The sequence below is a fragment of the Rhineura floridana genome, chromosome 3, assembly GCF_030035675.1.
Source record: "Rhineura floridana isolate rRhiFlo1 chromosome 3, rRhiFlo1.hap2, whole genome shotgun sequence".
NCBI classification, from domain to species: Eukaryota; Metazoa; Chordata; class Lepidosauria; order Squamata; family Rhineuridae; genus Rhineura; species Rhineura floridana.
The window spans coordinates 190,536,130-190,555,427 of record NC_084482.1 but is presented as its reverse complement, the minus strand read 5'-3'; the positions used below and the strand labels follow the sequence as shown (position 1 = coordinate 190,555,427).

The window sequence follows — 19,298 nt, the reverse complement described above, 5'->3', positions numbered from 1 at the left end:
ACAGAGCATTGCTGGCCCCACAAGACATCTGTATGCTGCATTTGTCGATCTGGCCTCAGCTTTTGATTCGGTTGACAGGAATGCCCTTTGGTCTAAATTGCATAACTTGAATATTGACCCTTGTTTATTACACCTTATCATAAGAACATAAGAAGAGCCTGCTGGATCAGGCCAGTGGCCCATCTAGTCCAGCATCCTGTTCTCACAGTGGCCAACCAGGTGCCTGGGGGAAGCCTGCAAGCAGGACCCGAGTGCAAGAACACCTCCCCTCCTGAGGCTTCCGGCAACTGGTTTTCAGAAGCATGCTGCCTCTGACTAGGGTGGCAGAGCACAGCCATCACGGCTAGTAGCCATTGATAGCCCTGTCCTCCATGAATTTGTCTAATCTTCTTTTAAAGCCATCCAAGCTGGTGGCCATTACTGCATCTTGTGGGAGCAAGTTCCATAGTTTAACTATGTGCTGAGTAAAGAAGTACTTCCTTTTGTCTGTCCTGAATCTTCCAACATTCAGTTTCTTTGAATGTCCACGAGTTCTAGTATTAGGAGAGAGGGAGAAGAACTTTTCTCTATCCACTTTCTCAATGCCATGCATAATTTTATACACTTCTATCATGTCTCCTCTGACCCGCCTTTTCTCTAAACTAAAAAGCCCCAAATGCTGCAACCTTTCCTCGTAAGGGAGTCGCTCCATCCCCTTGATCATTCTGGTTGCCCTCTTCTGAACCTTTTCCAACTCTATAATATCCTTTTTGAGATGAGGTGACCAGAACTGTACACAGTATTCCAAATGCGGCCGCACCATAGATTTATACAACGGCATTATGATATCGGCTGTTTTATTTTCAATACCTTTCCTAATTATCGCTAGCATGGAATTTGCCTTTTTCACAGCTGCCACACACTGGGTCGACATTTTCATCGTGCTGTCCACTACAACCCCGAGGTCTCTCTCCTGGTCGGTCACCGCCAGTTCAGACCCCATGAGCGTATATGTGAAATTAAGATTTTTTGTTCCAATATGCATAATTTTACACTTGTTTATATTGAATTGCATTTGCCATTTTTCTGCCCATTCACTCAGTTTGGAGAGGTCTTTTTGGAGCTCTTAGCAATCCCTTTTTGTTTTAACAACCCTGAACAATTTAGTGTCATCAGCAAACTTGGCCACTTCACTGCTCACTCCTAATTCTAGGTCATTAATGAACAAGTTGAAAAGTACAGGTCCCAATACCGATCCTTGAGGGACTCCACTTTCTACAGCCCTCCATTGGGAGAACTGTCCGTTGATTCCTACTCTCTGCTTTCTGCTTCTTAACCAATTCCTTATCCACAAGAGGACCTCTCCTCTTATTCCATGACTGCTAAGCTTCCTCAGAAGCCTTTGGTGAGGTACCTTGTCAAACGCTTTTTGAAAGTCTAAGTACACTATGTCCACTGGATCACCTCTATCTATATGCTTGTTGACACTCTCAAAGAATTCTAATAGGTTACTGAGACAGGACTTTCCCTTGCAGAAGCCATGCTGGCTCTGCTTCAGCAAGGCTTGTTCTTCTATGTGCTTAGTTAATCTAGCTTTAATCATACTTTCTACCAGTTTTCCAGGGACAGAAGTTAAGCTAACTGGCCTGTAATTTCCGGGATCCCCTCTGGATCCCTTTTTGAAGATTGGCGTTACATTTGCCACTTTCCAGTCCTCAGGCACGGAGGAGGACCCAAGGGACAAGTTACATATTTTAGTTAGCAGATCAGCAATTGCACCTTTGAGTTCTTTGAGAACTCTCAGGTGGATGCCATCCGGGCCCAGTGATTTGTCAGTTTTTATATTGTCCATTAAGCTTAGAACTTCCTCTCTCGTTACCACTATTTGTCTCAGTTCCTCAGAATCCCTTCCTGCAAATGTTAGTTCAGGTTCAGGGATCTGCCCTATATCTTCCACTGTGAAGACAGATGCAAAGAATTCATTTAGCTTCTCTGCAATCTCCTTATCGTTCTTTAGTACACCTTTGACTCCCTTATCATCCAAGGGTCCAATTGTCTCCCTAGATGGTCTCCTGCTTTGAATGTATTTATATAATTTTTTGTTGTTGGTTTTTATGTTCTTAGCAATGTGCTCCTCAAATTCTTTTTTAGCATCCCTTATTGTCTTCTTGCATTTCTTTTGCCAGAGTTTGTGTTCTTTTTTATTTTCTTCATTCGGACAAGATTTCCATTTTCTGAAGGAAGCCTTTTTGCCTCTAAGAGCTTCCTTGACTTTGCTCGTTAACCATGCTGGCATCTTCTTGGCCCTGGCGGTACCTTTTCTGATCTGCGGTATGCACTCCAGTTGAGCTTCTAATATAGTGTTTTTAAACAACTTCCAAGCATTTTCAAGTGATGTGACCCTCTGGACTTTGTTTTTCAGCTTTCTTTTTACCAATCCCCTCATTTTTGTGAAGTTTCCTCTTTTGAAGTCAAATGTGACCGTGTTGGATTTTCTTGGCAATTGGCCAGTTACATGTATGTTTAATTTAATAGCACTGTGGTCACTGCTCCCAATCGGTTCAACAACACTTACATCTTGCACCAGGTCCCAGTCCCCACTGAGGATTAAGTCCAGGGTTGCCGTCCCTCTGGTCGGTTCCATGACCAACTGGTCTAGGGAATAGTCATTTAGAATATCTAGAAACTTTGCTTCTTTGTCATGACTGGAACACATATGCAGCCAGTCTATGTCCGGGTAGTTGAAGTCACCCATTACTACCACATTTCCTAGTTTGGATGCTTTCTCAATTTCATATCTCATCTCAAGGTCTCCCTGAGCATTTTGATCAGGGGGACAATAGATCGTTCCCAGTATTAAGTCCCTCCTGGGGCATGGTATCACCACCCACAACGATTCTGTGGAGGAGTCTGCCTCTTTTGGGGTTTCCAGCTTGCTGGATTCAATGCCTTCTTTCACGTATAGAGCGACTCCGCCACCAATACGTCCTTCCCTGTCCTTCCGATATATTTTATATCCAGGGATAACCGTATCCCACTGGTTTTCTCCATTCCACCAGGTCTCCGTTATGCTCACTATATCAATGCTCTCCTCTAAGACCAAGCACTCCAGTTCTCCCATCTTGGTTCGCAGGCTCCTAGCATTAGCGTACAGGCACTTGTAAGCAGTGTCTCTCTTCAAGTGTCTTTGGCACTTGTGGTTAGGCCTGTGGTAATTTTGCTCTTCTGAATTTATATCCTGTGCCCCTGCTCTCACAATGCCTACTTCTAGGCCTACCCCTTTTAAAATTTCATCATTTCTTTGGTTTTTATCCCAGGGGGGAGGTTTATTCCGAACCGGACCTTTCTCAGCTCCTGTCGGGTTTCCCCCCTCAGTCAGTTTAAAAGCTGCTCTGCCACCTTTTTAATTTTAAGTGCCAGCAGTCTGGTTCCATTCTGGTTCAAGTGGAGCCGGTCCCTTTTGTACAGGCCCGGCTTGTCCCAAAATGTTCCCCAGTGCCTAACAAATCCAAACCCTTCCACCCGACACCATCGTCTCATCCACGCATTGAGACTGCGAAGCTGGGCCTGTCTGGCTGGTCCTGCGCGTGGAACCGGTAGCATTTCAGAGAAAGCCACCTTGGAGGTCCTGGCTTTCAGCATCCTACCTAGCAACCTAAATTTTGCTTCCAGGACCTCATGGCTGCATTTCCCCATGTCGTTGGTGCCAACGTGCACCATGACCACTGACCTTCCCAGCACTGTCTACCAAACTATCTAAACGACGGGCGATATCCGCAACCTTCGCACCAGGCAGGCAAAACACCTTGCGGTCTACACGCCCATCACACACCCGACTGTCTATGTTCCTAATGATCGAATCACCCACTACAAGGATCCCTCCACCCCCTGGAGATATATCCTCGGCACGAGAGGATAGCTGCTCATCCCCCAAGGAATGGGTCCCTTCTAAGGGATCGTTTCCCTCTTCCTCAGCTGGATGCTCTCCTTCCCCGAGACCATCGTTGTCCATGATAGCAGGACAGCTATCATCGTTGGAGTGGGACACAGCTATAACGTCCCTGAAGGCCTCCTCCACACACCTCTCTGCCTCTCTCAGCTTTTCCAGGTCCGCCACCTTGGCCTCAAGGAAATGAAGTCGTTCCCGGAGAGCCAGGAGCTCATTGCACCGAGAGCACACCCACGACTTCTGTCCAACAGGCAGATAGTCGTACATGCTGCAGGTGGTGCAAAACACTGGAAAGCCCCCACACCCCTGCTGGCTTCTTACCTGCATAGTTTTGTTTAAGGTTTATTACGTCAATGGGTTGGAGACTGCGGTTTAGTTGAGGTCAGGGAACAGACGGGCAGAGTGGGGGCCCTGGCCTCCTCGACCTGCTGCCGAACTCGCTCTGCTGCTTAACTCGCCTTGACGCTTTGTCAGCTGGGGCCTTGACGCTTTGTCAGCTGGGGCTCCCTCTAGCTCGTGGAGCAGAGCTTTATATACTAACACCTACGCTTTGGTTAGAGTTGGTCAATCTGGAGTTCTGTACGAACCGATTGCGGTAGAGAGGGGTGTTAAGCAACGATGTCTTTTAGCTCCCTTGCTTTTCAACCTGTTTTTAAATAGCATCATTCCCGTCTTATCTGGCTCTCAATACTTTCCACCCTCCATTGGGCAAAGGAAAGTGTCTGTGTTGCTTTATGCCGACATGGTCCTTCTCTCATTAGTTCCTATTGGACTAAGAAAGTTGCTGAGAAGACTACAGTCCTTTTGTATAAGGGAAAAGCTGAAAATAAACTACGAAAAAATGAAAGTTTTATTCTTCAGAAAGAGATTTGAAGGACACCGTTGGCAAATGGCAAATCATCAGTTAGCGCAGTCTCGTGAGTACAAGTATTTGGGAGTATTTTTCTCGGATACTCTCACTTGGAAATGTCATCTACAATATATTAAATCACTAGCGGCAAAAACGGTGGGTGCAATCCTAAAATTTTATTGCTCTACAGGCGGTAACCTGATCCATCCAGCCTTAAAAATCTTTAAGGCTAAGGTGATTCCCCAGATTCTGTATGGAGTATCTGTTTGGGGTTGGGACAATAAGATCATAATGTCCTTAGAGTCCATTCAAAACAACTTCCTTAGGCGCATATTGTCCCTCCCAACGGGAACTTCAGCAGCTATGCTACGGGCAGAGACTGGTCTCCCCCCGTTGAGTGCACATATCCACCTCACTCTTATGAAGTTTATGAGACCCTCTAAAGAACTTCAGGGTAGAGAAATACTAAATCTATGTCTCGACCATCCCTTCGCCTCTATTCTATGGGGCTGTAAATTAGATGAATTGATACACAGTTATCATCTTTCATCACAGGAATTTGATTCAATACCAACTAATAAAAGGCTTCGTGAGGCTGTCTTCCTTCACTCTATGAATTTAGACAGACTATCTTTAATTAACTCTAAGGTGGCCCCTTGGTTTTGGAGGTTTAAGCTCGATTATCATTGTTCCTTATACCTCACACAACCCCTCCCTCTTACTCTTAGACAGACATTTACTGCACTACGTTTTTTTTCTCTGCCCAATGCCGATAGAGAGGGCCGGTTCTCTGGTATCCCTAAGGATCAAAGGAAATGCATCTGCGGATCCAATATGGCGGAGGATCTCCCACATATATTACTTTACTGCCCAATTTATAAGATCCCTAGAACCAGATTCCTTAGGAAATGGCTAGATACTTATCTGTTCAGTTCAGAAGAGGATAAAATAATTTTTCTAATGTTCGATTCAAATTTGGAGGTGACTCACAATGTATCCTTGTTTGCGATAGCGGCGCGGAAACTACGATTTAATTACAGAATGACATATGAAGTTGATGGTTCGTGATTTTGTTGCAGCTGAGGAATTCTCTTTGATTGCTCTTAAGAATTTGTTTTAAGCTATTGGTAATTTTTATTGTATTTGTTTGTTTTATACTTGCGTTGGCCTACGGCCCTGCAAATCTCAATAAAGACAAATTATGAATATTGGGGATGGGAGATGGTGATACCATGTTTTGAAATTAGAGGGTGTTCTTCCAGGGTGTCAGAAATTACAGGGGTTCTTTTGGGAACTGTAATGGCAATTAAGGCATCTTCTGTGAGTCTATACTAAAGGAAAGAAAACAAAAGCCAAGCTATACCTTTTTTGGAAAGCAATAGGGATGTCATTGGGGGCAGCCTGTTCTGTTCTCCATAACTGCACAGTTCTGTTGGTTCTTTCTGGCTGTCTTGGCTTTCTAAAACTAGCTAAGAAATTTTGATTAACTCCATCATGAGCAAAGAAGACAATGAAAATGAGCTGAAAAGTGTTGGAGGCCAACAGTTTTACTGGCAGGAAGGTGGATACCAGCCTTAGACTCCCCAGTACTTTTCTGCTGCACCTGGAGAATAACAGCCTGTTGGAGGAGCCAGAAGGTTTGGCCAGCTAGTCCTGCCCACGAAGAGCAGGAACTTTGCCCCAGTGGAGCAGCACTGAAGGGGGAGATAACAAAGGGGATAGGAGGAATGTTGGGGAGAGCATGAATGCAATTCATGAGCACAGTTGGCCCCCAGTTTTTGCTGGATTCCCACTCCCATCATCCCTGACCCTTGGCCACGCTGGCTGTGGCTGATAGAGTCCAACAGTGTCTAGAGGGCCACAGGTTCCCCATCCCAGCTATATGCCAAAATCCTTCATTCAGCCAATAAAAATTATGCAGCAGACCTCATGAGGTACACCTGGTTTTGTGAAAGAAAGATCTCCACTGACTTCAAGACTTCACCTGCCTTTTTGTTTCTGAGCCAATGGAGTTCATTGTGTCAGGAACGCTTTGAGTGACTCAGACGGATCCTAACCAAGTTCCTTCTCATACCTTGTTGTTATTATTAGTGGACCAAAGACACACATTTTTTTTACTAGGCCATCTTCTCTCAGAATATGCACACTTTCTAGTTACACAGAATTCATCGGCACGTAGCAGAAGGGGTGATGGTGGTTAATTCAGTGGCATATGCTCAGAGGCACATGTATTACTTTGCCTCTTGCAGGACTGAACGCTGGCACTGAAAATACATTAAAAAGTTGAGATGGGTTAGACTGAGCACCAGATTCAATTCTCAAGCTTTTCATCACTTCAGGAGAAAGAAGACAATCTCTGCTCTAAGCTGGTGGAAGATGTATGCTGGGAAGTGGAGTGGGGGGGTGGGGAGGAGGAGAGAAAGAGAGAGAGGTGGTGTGGCAAACTGTGTGACCACTAGAGGGCTCTGGTTCTTGATGATGGAAAGAAAAGGGGAGATATGACTTTGCCTGTCCCTCTCTTTCTCCTTTGACCAGGATATCATGAGTTGAACCTGAGTAAAGGAGCCCCCTGTGCTGTATGATTCAGCAGGCTCTTCTTTGTTCTTAAATGTTGTTGGACTCCCAACTCCCATCAGCCTTAAACATTTGCTATCTTGGCTAGGTAAGATGGAAGCTAGTATCCAAAAACATCTGGAAGGCCACAGGTACACCATATCTGCCATAGAGCAACAGCCAGTGAGTATTTTTATGACCACAACGCTAGAATGCAAGAGAGGTGTTGAAATGGTGGGAAAGCTATGGGTATCATATGGTAGCCACCAGCTCAGACAAATGTAAAATCATAAGGCTGCAGGGGACATGAAAGTGGTCAAGTGCACCCCCCCTACTTGCATCCAGCACCATGCATCTGCCTCAAATGGATAAATTCCTAAACCTATGTTAGTCTGTAGTGTAGCAAAAGCAACAAAGATTCTTATGGCACCTTAAAGGCTAACAAATTCATTATGGTGTAAGCTTTTGTTGCCTAGAGACCACTTCATCAGATGAAACAGCAGTTCCCAAACCAACCCCCTCCAGACCACTTGAAAATTGCTGAGGGTCTTGGTGGACCAGTTAATTATTTTTCTGCCTGTTATAACAATTGTAATGTATTGAGCTAGATGTTGTATGATTTTAAATGTGTTTTTACAGACATGCTGCAGACCACTTGAATGAAGCTCGCAGATCACTGGTGGGCCATGGACCACAGTTTGGGAACACTTGCTCTGGTCCATGAAACCTTATTCCATAATAAATTAATTTGCCACAAGGCTCTTCATGGTTGCTGCGTAGTACCTGTACTCCAAACTACTGCATGCCACTCATTATACAGAGAATGGGAATCTAGATAGATTGTTGAGGATAGTCCATCAAATAGCTAAGAATGCAATGCCCAGCCTTAAACATAGTGCTGATTACTGGATGCTGGGGCAAACCACAAGGGGTGGCTCTCTCTATCCTGTCTGCTTGTGAGCTTCTCAGAAGCATTTGGCTGGCCACGGAGACACAGAGTGCTGGACTAACTGGAACTGTGGTGGCAATTGTTAAGAACAAAGTGCACCACACCAAGGTACCTGCAAAGCTGATAGCTCCTAATATCTCGAGCAGCAGTATTAAAGGCAATGAAACTAACATGGGACCTCAGAGTAGATATATGTATATTAACCACATCCAGGACTTAAGACTATTTCTCCTCTTCTTGTGCTGTGGCAGAAGAGACCGTGCTGGAGTTTGTGATGAAAACTGGGCAACTGAAGCATATGCATTTGTAAAAATATAGAAGAGGCACACTCTACGTGGCTTAGCGCAGTCTTTGTCAACCTGGTGCCTTCCAGACTTCAACTTCCATCAGCCCCTGTCAGTGCAGTGTTTTGGACACCAATCGATGGGACTCCAACTGATGGGAGTTGGGAGTCCAACCCCCTGTAGGACCCCAGGCTGGCAAAGTCTGGTTTAGCACAATGTTTAAACAAGACCACACTTCTCTTATCCTTGGAAACATCTCTTGGCTTTTGTTCCTCCCAAATTTAATTAGGTTGTGAAACTGCAAACTGAAGAGATGCATTTTCACTCAGAGGTTTTTTTATTATCATCATCATTATTATAATTTGAAAATGTTTCTGTGGCACTTTTCTGGCCAACGGCGATCCAAAGAGCCTAACAACAGTAAGAACTACAATGGTAAAAAAGAATCAGTATTACCAAAAAAATAAAAATAGAACATTCACATCCTTGTACCATTAAAGTGGTACAAGGTTGCTTAAAATGTGTAGTGCAGATGGGGCCCCACACCAGCCTCAGTTCAGCAAATGAAATAAAAATTACTCAAAGGAATATCAATAAAAACAAATAGGTCTTTAAGGCCTTCCAAAAACCCTGAAGCATAGCTCCTCCACACTGCAGATCTACTGGGAGTTCCACAACCATGGGGCTACCACAGAAAAGACCCTCTCTGCATTGCCCACCCACCTCACAGGCATAGGGGATGAACAAGCAAAGAGGGCATCTGACTGAGATGCCAATGTGCAGGCAGAATGATGCAGGTACAGATGATCCAAAAACTAGATTACAAAGTTCCTCTTTCATCACGACATTCAATGCGCCAAAGCAGAATGAAGATCCCTCTTTTTGTCACTCTGGCAACTGGCATCTCTTGATGCACAATGACATCCCCAAGGAATCTCATAAAGAAAAGATGCATCCTGACATACTTATTTACAGCACAAATAAATTATCCTGCAAATAGCAGAATTTGATCACTCTATCCAGTGCTGCATCCTTCTGTTTTCAGGGACACTTCGCTTTTTGCTTATTTTAATTCAAAAAAACATTCTACCCCTTTTTAAACAGTGTTCTGGGAAACCCTGGGGTCTCTCAACAGCTTATTAGGGGTTGCTCAAGAAGGCAGAGTAACAGCAGGCAAACTTCCCTGAAATACAGCTTGTCCTTGTAAAAATATGTAGTTATAAATGGGACTATCGGATGTGCTTTAGGGTGCACCATCAACTCAGATGGAGCAAAAGTGAGGTCCAATATATCTGGCCTGTAAACTAAGGCCAATGTGTGGTGTGGCTTAGCATTGTGATTTAACAATCAATCCCTCTTTCCAAGGAACCCAGGGGACTGTAGCTTTTTGAGGGGAATCTGGGTCTCCTAACAATACTCAGGACCTTTAGCAAACTACAGTTCCCAGAATGTTATGGGAAGCCGTAACTGTTTAAAGCGGTATTAAACTGCTTTAAATGTATGGTGCAGATTGGGCTCCAGGCAGCCTACATTATACTGCAGCAAGTTGGCTGATGATATAGCTTAGGGGTGGGGAAACTTTTTCAACCTGAGGGCCACATTCCCTCATGTGGTACATTCTAGGGGCCATATACCAGTAGTGGATGGAGGCTGGGGCAGAAGTGGAGGGACGCAACAGATCTGACACTTACCTTTGTATAGTAGGCTACATTTCAGCCACACAAAAGTCAGTTTTCTACGCAGCACAGTATATTTGTCCATCCATTCAGGTAAGCAAGAGACATTATCACAGTTTAAGGACATATTCCAGCCAAGCAAAAGCACTAAAGGAGAGCAGAGAGCCTGGCCAATGAAGGGTGTGGCCTAAAAGTGTGGTGTGGCTTAGTGAGGTTCCTGAGGGCCCGACTGAGCCCTGAGCCTGAGATTCCCAACCCTGAAATAGCTGCATTGTCTGTTGGTTGTACAAGTCGGTTGTTACATGGCTGCTTCACATAGCCAGGAGTTCAAGTCTTACACATTCAGAGCACCTCGCTGCGGCTGGGTGGAATGGTGTGGAGTGTCAGGGTTGAAGCAGCTCTGAATCACAATCAGATTTCTCTGGTCCTAGATGATCTTGGTCCAGGATTAAGATGTGATCTCTCAGATATTTACAGAAATGCTCTGGGATATACAGGGCTTGACTATCTGTGGCTGAGGCCTGGTCTACACATGCAACAGGATGAAGTGGTAGAATACTGAGGTGGCAGATCAGACTGCACTATTTGAGGCTGTAGTTGGGAAATGCCATTTCTAATGCTTCTTGCATTAAAACCCCAAAGTCCCTGCAAGTAGAAAGCTAAGACACCAGGGGAAACATTCTAGCTTGGTTCACTCCTTGCTGTACTTATTTTTTACTTGCAGAGGTTTGTTTTTTTTAATGCAAGGGGGGCATTCAGAATGGTACCTCCCATCTGCAGAATTCTGCAGCATGTTACACAAATCAAGCCTCAGATGTGCTGCAGTGGAGCAGCATGAGTGACTCTGCATATGAGGGTCACATGAGTTACCTAAAGTAATGACATTTACCAAGCATGTCCTCAACGGCAGAACAGGCGGAGGATAACAATGTGTATGTTACAACGGCTGTGAAGGCGGATGAAGGCTGCAGCAGATAAAAGACTTCCAATCGTCGTGGCATCCATGCCATTGGATCAAAGTCTTTTTCTGTCAAGATTGTGTGTTGATCGTCTTGCGCCGATCTCCCCACATAAAACAAATTCATGCACAGGCATCTTCCATCCAAATTATCTTGGAAGACAATCTTACTCGGCCACGAGTGATCGCCAATCCTGCTTAAAACTTATCTGTAATCACCCAGGCTTTCCATGAAGAGTGAATCAACCCTGTTGATGTGTTAAACTGACCTACTGATTTGTGATGTATTTTGTGCCTGTTTTATGGATGTAATTTTATTCTTGGTTTTATGTTGTTTGCTGCTATGCCATATTTGTTCTTAATCATGTCAGTATAGAAATAAATGAGATCTTCTGCCAAGATGCTTGGAGGCAGTGGTGTGACTAGTGTGTCTAGTCCATCAAAATCTTCCCAGGTGCTGACACACAGCCACAAAGGGGCATGATCCCATGTCTTCCAAACTGGCTTCTCTAGGAGGACTGAATGTTGTGCCAGAGACCCAAATCACAAGCACAGCATCATGACTTACTTGCAGGCAGTTTCTATTGTCTGTCACAAGCAGGACTTGAGCACAACAGCTCCTCTCCCCATTTGAGATTTTGAGCAACATGCATTCAGAGCAGTGCTTAGAATGATTCACTGAATTTAATTCAAAAATTCCTGAATTACACCTGAAAGTTTATTTATTGGGGGTTTCACCGCACTGAACTTTGATTGTGGCCATTGCATTTGCCATTTTTGTCGTATTTGAAAAGTGATGCTGCTGTTTAAGCTTAAAGATCTTCATTGTTGGGGGAAATAAATCGATTATTCCCATTACACTTTGTGTGTCCTTTCATGTTTTCTTTGTCTTAAGTATATTTTATACTTTAGCAGAGCAGCTTGTAAATGGCTGAAAAAAATACCGAGGACCACATCAATGAATTGTGAAGAAAACTGGAACAGAATTAGTTTGTTTTTGGAGGGAGGGAACTTAAACTGGAGCGAATCAATTTTGGAGGGGTTGAACTGGAACCGATTCCTTCTTAAAATGAACTTTCCAAGTACTGATTCAGAGGCATACTGCCTCCAACAGCGGAGGGAGAACACAGCCGTAATGGCTAATAGGCCTTCCTCCTTGATTTCAGTGCTGGTTGCAAAAGGGGGGGCTTCTCAGCCAGCAATGGAAACTACAAATTACAGGTACAAAGGCCCAATCTGGATTGGACCCTGGCATGAGGAGAAATTGCACTTTAGCCCTTTGTCCCCTGCTGTGGTCCCATTATGGATCAAGGCCCTCACACCGGCTATTTGCTTCAATGGGAATTTCCCCTCAAGATGCAAATTTCAGCCTTATATGTATGTTTGGACCTGGTGATAACAGCTCCAAGCTAATGAAATGCACCAGAGATGTACTGGTGACTGTGGACCCAAGCCAGGTATACCTTGACGGGAAGGAGCTCACCAGCGACAAGAGAGAAAAGAGCACTGTGGAAAGGGAGAGGGATCCCTTGCTATAAGCTCTGGGACTTAAATCATTTCCAGAGACTTTGCTTGCAGAGGTAAGGTGTGAGAGGTACCAGGCTGTCTGCAGCCTAATCTGTTCCACAAGACACAAAGAACATAAGATCCTGCTGGATCAGGCCAGCGGCCCATGTAGCCTAGCATCCTGGTCTCACAGTGGCCAAGCAGTTGTGGGAAACCAGTAAGCAGGACCTGAGTGCAAGGAGCACTCTCCCCTCCTGTGGCTTCCAGAAATGTATTCAGAAACATGCTGCCTCCAACTATAGGGGCAGAGTATAGCCATCGTGGCTAGTAGCCTTATCCTCCATGAATTTGTCTAATCCTCTTTTAAAGCCATCCAAGCTTGTGGCGATCTCTGCCTCTTGCGGGAGCAAATTCCATAGTTTAAATATGCACTGTCTGAAGAAGTATTTTCTTTTGTCTGTCCTGAATCTTCCAATATTCAGCTTCATTGGATGTTCACAAGTTCTGAGAGACCAAAAGAAAAATGACCTCACTGAGAAGGAGCAAAAGGTCAGCCCCTTAAAAATACAAGCCCCAGCTTGCAGAGAATGAACTGTGGCAGAATTTTTGGCAGAGGTGGGAAACTAGATCTGACCAATGCCCCAGATCCCAAAGTCCCCAATTACCCCATGGACTACTTTGACAGGTGGGTGATTCTTCTTTTGCATTCTGGCCCTGTAGTTTTTGTCTCTTCCATGCCGGATGTCCTATGACATCAGGAGATGAACAAATAGGCGAGGTTTGGGCCAAACCAAGTGACAGACCAAATGGGAAGATGGACCCACAGGCCAGGAGAAGCCCTCTGCTATTCTTGGACTACAGCTTTTGTATCCACTGTTGTAGCCTCACCACCATTGCATCACATGACACACACACACCATGCTCAAGAAATGAGAAAGCATACCTGTGTTTCCCTCTGTCCTGGTAGCATTAGCTTCTGGCCAGACAGCCAGGAAGCCTCTACTCCAGGAAGAAGGCGATTAGGAAAAGCCCTAAACGACTTAGGCCTCAAATATCTGAGAGACCATCTCCTTCCCTAGAGTCCCTCTCAGCTGTTAAGATCAGCAGAGGGGCCTTCTTGGTAGTTCTGCTGCCCTCAGAAGTTCACGGGGTGGTGGCCTGGGAGATGGCTTTCTCTGTGACAGCCCCCCTAAGCTGTGAAATTCCCTCCCCACTGCGGTGTGTCTGGCACCTTCACTGTACAGCTTTCACCGTACCTCTTCATCCTGGCCTTTGAAACTGTTTTCAGGACCCACCATATCCCTATGAATGTAATGTGTTTGTTTTTAACACTGTATTTTAAATTTCTGTAAACCTACTGGGACCTACTGGTGAAAGGTGGGCAATTATTATTATTATACAAAAATGCCACTTAAAGAAACATTAAAGCTGCAATCTTAAACACACTTTACTGGGAATAAGCCCCGTTGAGCTCTATAGGGCTTACATCTGAGTAGACATGCATAAGATTGCACTGTAAGTGCTTCACTTGGCAGAAACTTTCTATCTGCTTCCAAAGGGTGGGCAAACTTGTCCAACAGAACCCAGATGGGCTGTATGTTAAGAACATAAGAACATAAGAAGAGCCTGCTGGATCAGGCCAGTGGCCCATCTAGTCCAGCATCCTGTTCTCACAGTGGCCAACCAGGTGCCTGGGGGAAGCCCGCAAGCAGGACCCGAGTGCAAGAACACTCTCCCCTCCTGAGGCTTCCGGCAACTGGTTTTCAGAAGCATGCTGCCTCTGACTAGGGTGGCACAGCACAGCCATCATGGCTAGTAGCCATTGATAGCCCTGTCCTCCATGAATTTGTCTAATCTTCTTTTAAAGCCATCCAAGCTGGTGGCCATTACTGCATCTTGTGGGAGCAAATTCCATAGTTTAACTATGCGCTGAGTAAAGAAGTACTTCCTTTTGTCTGTCCTGAATCTTCCAACATTCAGCTTCTTTGAATGTCCACGAGTTCTAGTATTATGAGAGAGGGAGAAGAACTTTTCTCTATCCACTTTCTCAATGCCATGCATAATTTTATACACTTCTATGTCTCCTCTGACCCGCCTTTTCTCTAAACTAAAAAGCCCCAAATGCTGCAACCTTTCCTCGTAAGGGAGTCGCTCCATCCCCTTGATCATTCATGTTCAGAAAAGCGGAAGGGGAACACACTCTTAATATGCTCACCAACAGAAGAAAATCTGTTCAGGACAGTAACGTCAACTATATATATATATGAAAGCATCATACATTGTGACTGTTTATTACGTTGCAATAATATTTCTGTTAACTGAGTTTTTTAAAAAAATCTATAGGATGCACATCTTAGATGACATTAAATAAAAGAGAGTACTTAAAGAAAGGACCAGATAGGGGAAGGTTACTTGCAGAAGAGAAGTAGGAAAGCCCTTATTAGAGAGCTCCAATCACATCCACCAAATTTCTCAAGACAGATTTTGACTCTGAGAGCTGGGGGTGCTTGTATGTCATTTGGTGGGATAGAATTTTCAGGGGATCTCTGTCCAGCTGAAGCAACAACGAGATCCCCTGAAATTTCTATTCCACCAAATGACATACAAGTGTGAGTCCATGTCAGTACATTTGGTTAGGGTAAGGCCACAAGGGCAGGAAAGAGACTGGGTTTTCTCCTGCATGGATCCGCTGGTGTCTCTTGTGGTGGGAGCTGCGGCTGAAGCTTTTCCCACAGTAAGTGCACGTATAGGGCTTCTCTCCTGTGTGGATGCGGTTATGCTGGGTGAGGGTGGACTTGTCAGTGAAGCTCTTCCCGCAGTCAGAGCAGGTATAGGGCTTCTCCCCTGTGTGGATTCTCTTGTGTCTGATAAGGTTGGAGCTGACGTTGAAGCACTTCCCGCAGTGGTTACATTCAAAGGGCTTTTCACCTGTGTGGATGCGCATGTGCTTGACTAGGTCTGAGGTCTGGTTAAAGCTCTGCCAGCACTCTGCACACGTGTGGGGGATTTCAAAGGGAGAGTTTTGCTTCTTAGAGGCTCTCGTCTTTTTGGCTTTGCCAGAAGCCAAGGCATTGGTGGTGGCACTCTCTGGGTGACTGCATTTGACCTGCCGTTTTCCTGATGGACTCTTCAAATGCCGCTTGTGATGGGAGCTCCGGCTGAAGGTTTTCCCACAGTCGATACACTGGTAGGGCTTCTCTCCAGTGTGGGTTCGCACATGCTGAACCAAGGTTGACTTGTCAGTGAAACTTTTCCCACACTCAGAGCAAAGGTACGGCTTCTCGCCTGTGTGGATTCTCTGGTGCCTGCTCAGGTTGGAACTGACACTGAACATTTTCCCGCAGTCGGAGCATTTATAAGGCTTCTCCCCCGTATGGATTCTCTGGTGATTAATCAGATCTGAGCTCTGTGCAAAGGTCTGCCCACACTCAGTGCAGATGTTAGGGTTCTCTCCTGAGCAGGTCCTCTGTGGGGCAGTGATGCCTTTGCGTTTCCTCACCTTTTTATCAGGGGGGGCAGGCTTCCCCTCTACAAGGAGAAGGTTCTGCTGCTGTGCTTCTGACGCCCTCTGGCCTTTCAGCTTTCTTTTCTGACCTGAGGTCTGAGGAATTTTCCCTCTGGATCTCTTTGGAGGCATCTTGCTTGGATTCTGCTGAAACTGAACAGTCTCCCTCTTGGGTCACACCTGTAGTTCCATAACCTGTGCAGATAAACAGAGAGAAAGGTGCACACATGTTGATTATTGCTTGTATCAGGGATGGGGAAGCTGTTGCCCTCCAGGTGCTGCTGGACTCCAACTCCCATCAGCCCCAGACAGCATGGCCAATGGTTAGGGATGATGGAAGTTGCAGCCCAACAATATTTAAAGGGTCACAGCATCCCCACCCCTGGCTTATATCTTGCCTTCCCGAGAGAAGCCAAGTGGCTAGCAGCAACCAGAAAACAACTCAATTAAAATAACAGTAACATATAAAACACAACAATAATACAATAAATATATAAGGATTGATTTAATTACACAGGTCCTCTTTCTGGCCTCAATATCCCCAGCCCACGTCCTCATATTCAGCTTCATTTGTACAATGATGACAGCGGCTTCTCCATGGCACACAGCACATTCTGGCTGTAGCTCAGTAGCAGAGCCACTGCCTTGCATGCAGAAGGTCCCAGGTTCAATCCCCAGCATCTTCACGTTCGTCTAGGAGAGAGCCCTGCAATTGCATGCTGGGCAGAAATCCAATGGGCACAATTCCCCCCAGCCCAGACACATGGTGGAAACTGTCTCCTACTATCAGTCTATCTAACTCCATCTCAACAATACTGAGTTTCAGAGAGTTCTCCAGGAACTTAGACCGGATTCTTTCCCAGCCCTCTCTGGAGATGCTGGGGACTCAAACCCGGGATCTTCTGGCCTTACTGATGGACATGCATCTGCTTTTATGTCGGTCCATCTCTGGAACTGTAAAGTATCCCTGGAAGGGAAAAATAAACCTGGTGGCAGCTCTACTCTGTGATCGATGGACTCTTTCCCCATCCCCAGACCCTGGCAACTCGCACCTGGCACTGTCTTGCCCTTGTCACCGTACATCTTCTAGGGCTGGGGCTGCAATCCCTATATAGGGCACCTAGACCCTGAGAAGGCTCCTGCCCCTTTAACAGCTCCACAGAAATGAAATTTCCAGCAGTTCCTGCTACTGCATCAGTCTGATGGGGGAAAGCTGCCCCTGATGGAATTCTGCCTTCCCTGCACCTCTTAAAGGTACAGTAACCCTCTTAGGGTCTGGACCTGGCACAGCAGAGGTGCCATCTCTTGCCTTTCACAGTAGCATTTAGCCTATTTTTGTTTCCAATGCAGTCTAGGGCAGTAGCTCCCAAATAGTTTCCCCCAAGGGCCACTTTGCTGAGGGTCTTAGCAGACCATTTAGTGGCTTTTCTGCCCGTTGTAGCAATTTCAATGTGCCGTGCTAGCTGCTGTATGACTTTCAGTTGTATGTTGATTGCTTCTTTTATTTCTTATACATTGCATTTTATTGAACTATAATTTGAATTCAAACTTTTCCCACAGTAAGTGCACGTATAGGGCTTCTCTCCTGTGTGGATGCGGTTATGCTGGGTAAATAAAATGCAATATATAAGAAATAAAAGCAGCAATAAAAATGTAATTAAAATCAGTATTTATATTTGATGCAACAAATGTACCCTCTTCCATCTTCAAGCACAAATCCAGAGACATACCATGGGCCACCTGAACGAAGCTTGTGGACCACTGGTGGTCTGCAGACCACAGTTTAGGAACCGCTGGTCTTGGGGAACGACGACGAGAAAGAGGGCCGTGGTTACTGGGGCAGCCTCCGTGAAGAGAAAGAGATGTTAAAGGATTAAAAGGGGACAAGACGTCGGGCTCCCTTCCTTGGATGGAGAAGTCAGCTTTCTTCCCTTCCAGGGGCGATTCTTGTCCTTATGGGCAGACCATCAGCGGCTCATTCCTAGAGATCGTAACAGGAAACCGGCTGGCCAGACCCGTGCGGAAGCGATCAAGGATCGATCCTAGGAGCTCGAGTCGGTGGGAGTCAAGGGGCGGCTGGTTCCTTTGGCTCTGGCATCCAGGAAGGGCCTCTGCCGCACAGCGCAAGGGGTTCAAGGGTTCTCCCCTGCGCGGATCGTTTCCATTTGGGGTGGAGGAGCAGCCGATGGGCTCCGCTCAGGTTTGGGGGTCGCAGAGGAGGAGAAGGAGTGACAGGAAGCAGCATAATCGTCTAACCTGGGAAGCCCAACCTCAAAAACGAGAGTGAAGGAAGCGAGGAAGACCAGAGGAAGAGCGGATGCCTAGAATAACTAGAGCCATCTGGTGGCTGTAGCTATTACTATCTCACCCCATTCTTTCACTAAAAAAATCAAGGGCTTCCAGATTGTGTTCTTAGGAACTCCTTGTAGCAGACAGACTCCAGATCCACCATATACTTAAACCACACTGGATGCACATTTCAAGAATTCTGGGAACCGTAGTTTCCCCCCTCACAGAGCTACAATTCCCAGTGCCCTGAGATTCTTTGAGGAAAGCCATGTGCTTTAAATGTGCATTGTTTGTGCTTTCACTATCTGTTGTGGATCTGCCCTAATGTCTGCCTCAGCTATCATGTGTTTGGGAAGCAGTCAGAGTTGCTGCACCTTGGACAGCTCCTTGAAAGCTCAGACTAAACTCTGGAACGGATTCCACTGCCTCACTGACACGGAGCCACCAGCCGCCACTGGCCGAGAGGAAGATGAAGATGAGGTGTAGGAAACCTGTGGCCCTGCAGATGTTGTTGTAGTTGTAGTTCAACTCCCATCAGCCCCAGCCAGCATGGTTAATGGTCAGGGATGCGCAACCACCTCTGGAGGGCCACTCCTGGTGCACACAGCAATGAGACAGTGCTTTTGTGTATATATCATCACTTGAAGTATTTAAGCAGAGTTTGGGCATCCATCTGTCAGGGATGTGGTAAATCAGGGATGGAGAAGCTGTAGCCCTCCAGATGTCATTGGACTACAACTCCCATCATCCGGGACTATTAGCCAGGCACACTGAGGCTCATGGGAGTCAGAGTCCAACAA

The 19,298-nt window shown here is 45.8% G+C and overlaps 1 protein-coding gene across 1 annotated transcript; it reads right to left on the bottom strand.

Annotated features, from left to right (window-relative positions):
• Window positions 1-14,979: 14,979 nt before the first annotated feature.
• Window positions 14,980-18,486, bottom strand: LOC133382395 (zinc finger protein 501-like). The gene is made up of 2 exons (XM_061622101.1): window positions 17,940-18,486; window positions 14,980-16,404 (listed from the first exon to the last, which is right to left on the bottom strand). The coding sequence occupies exon 2, from the start codon at window positions 16,339-16,341 to the stop codon at window positions 15,325-15,327; it is 1,017 nt and encodes a 338-aa protein (XP_061478085.1). The 5' UTR covers window positions 16,342-16,404; window positions 17,940-18,486; the 3' UTR covers window positions 14,980-15,324.
• Window positions 18,487-19,298: the final 812 nt, after the last annotated feature.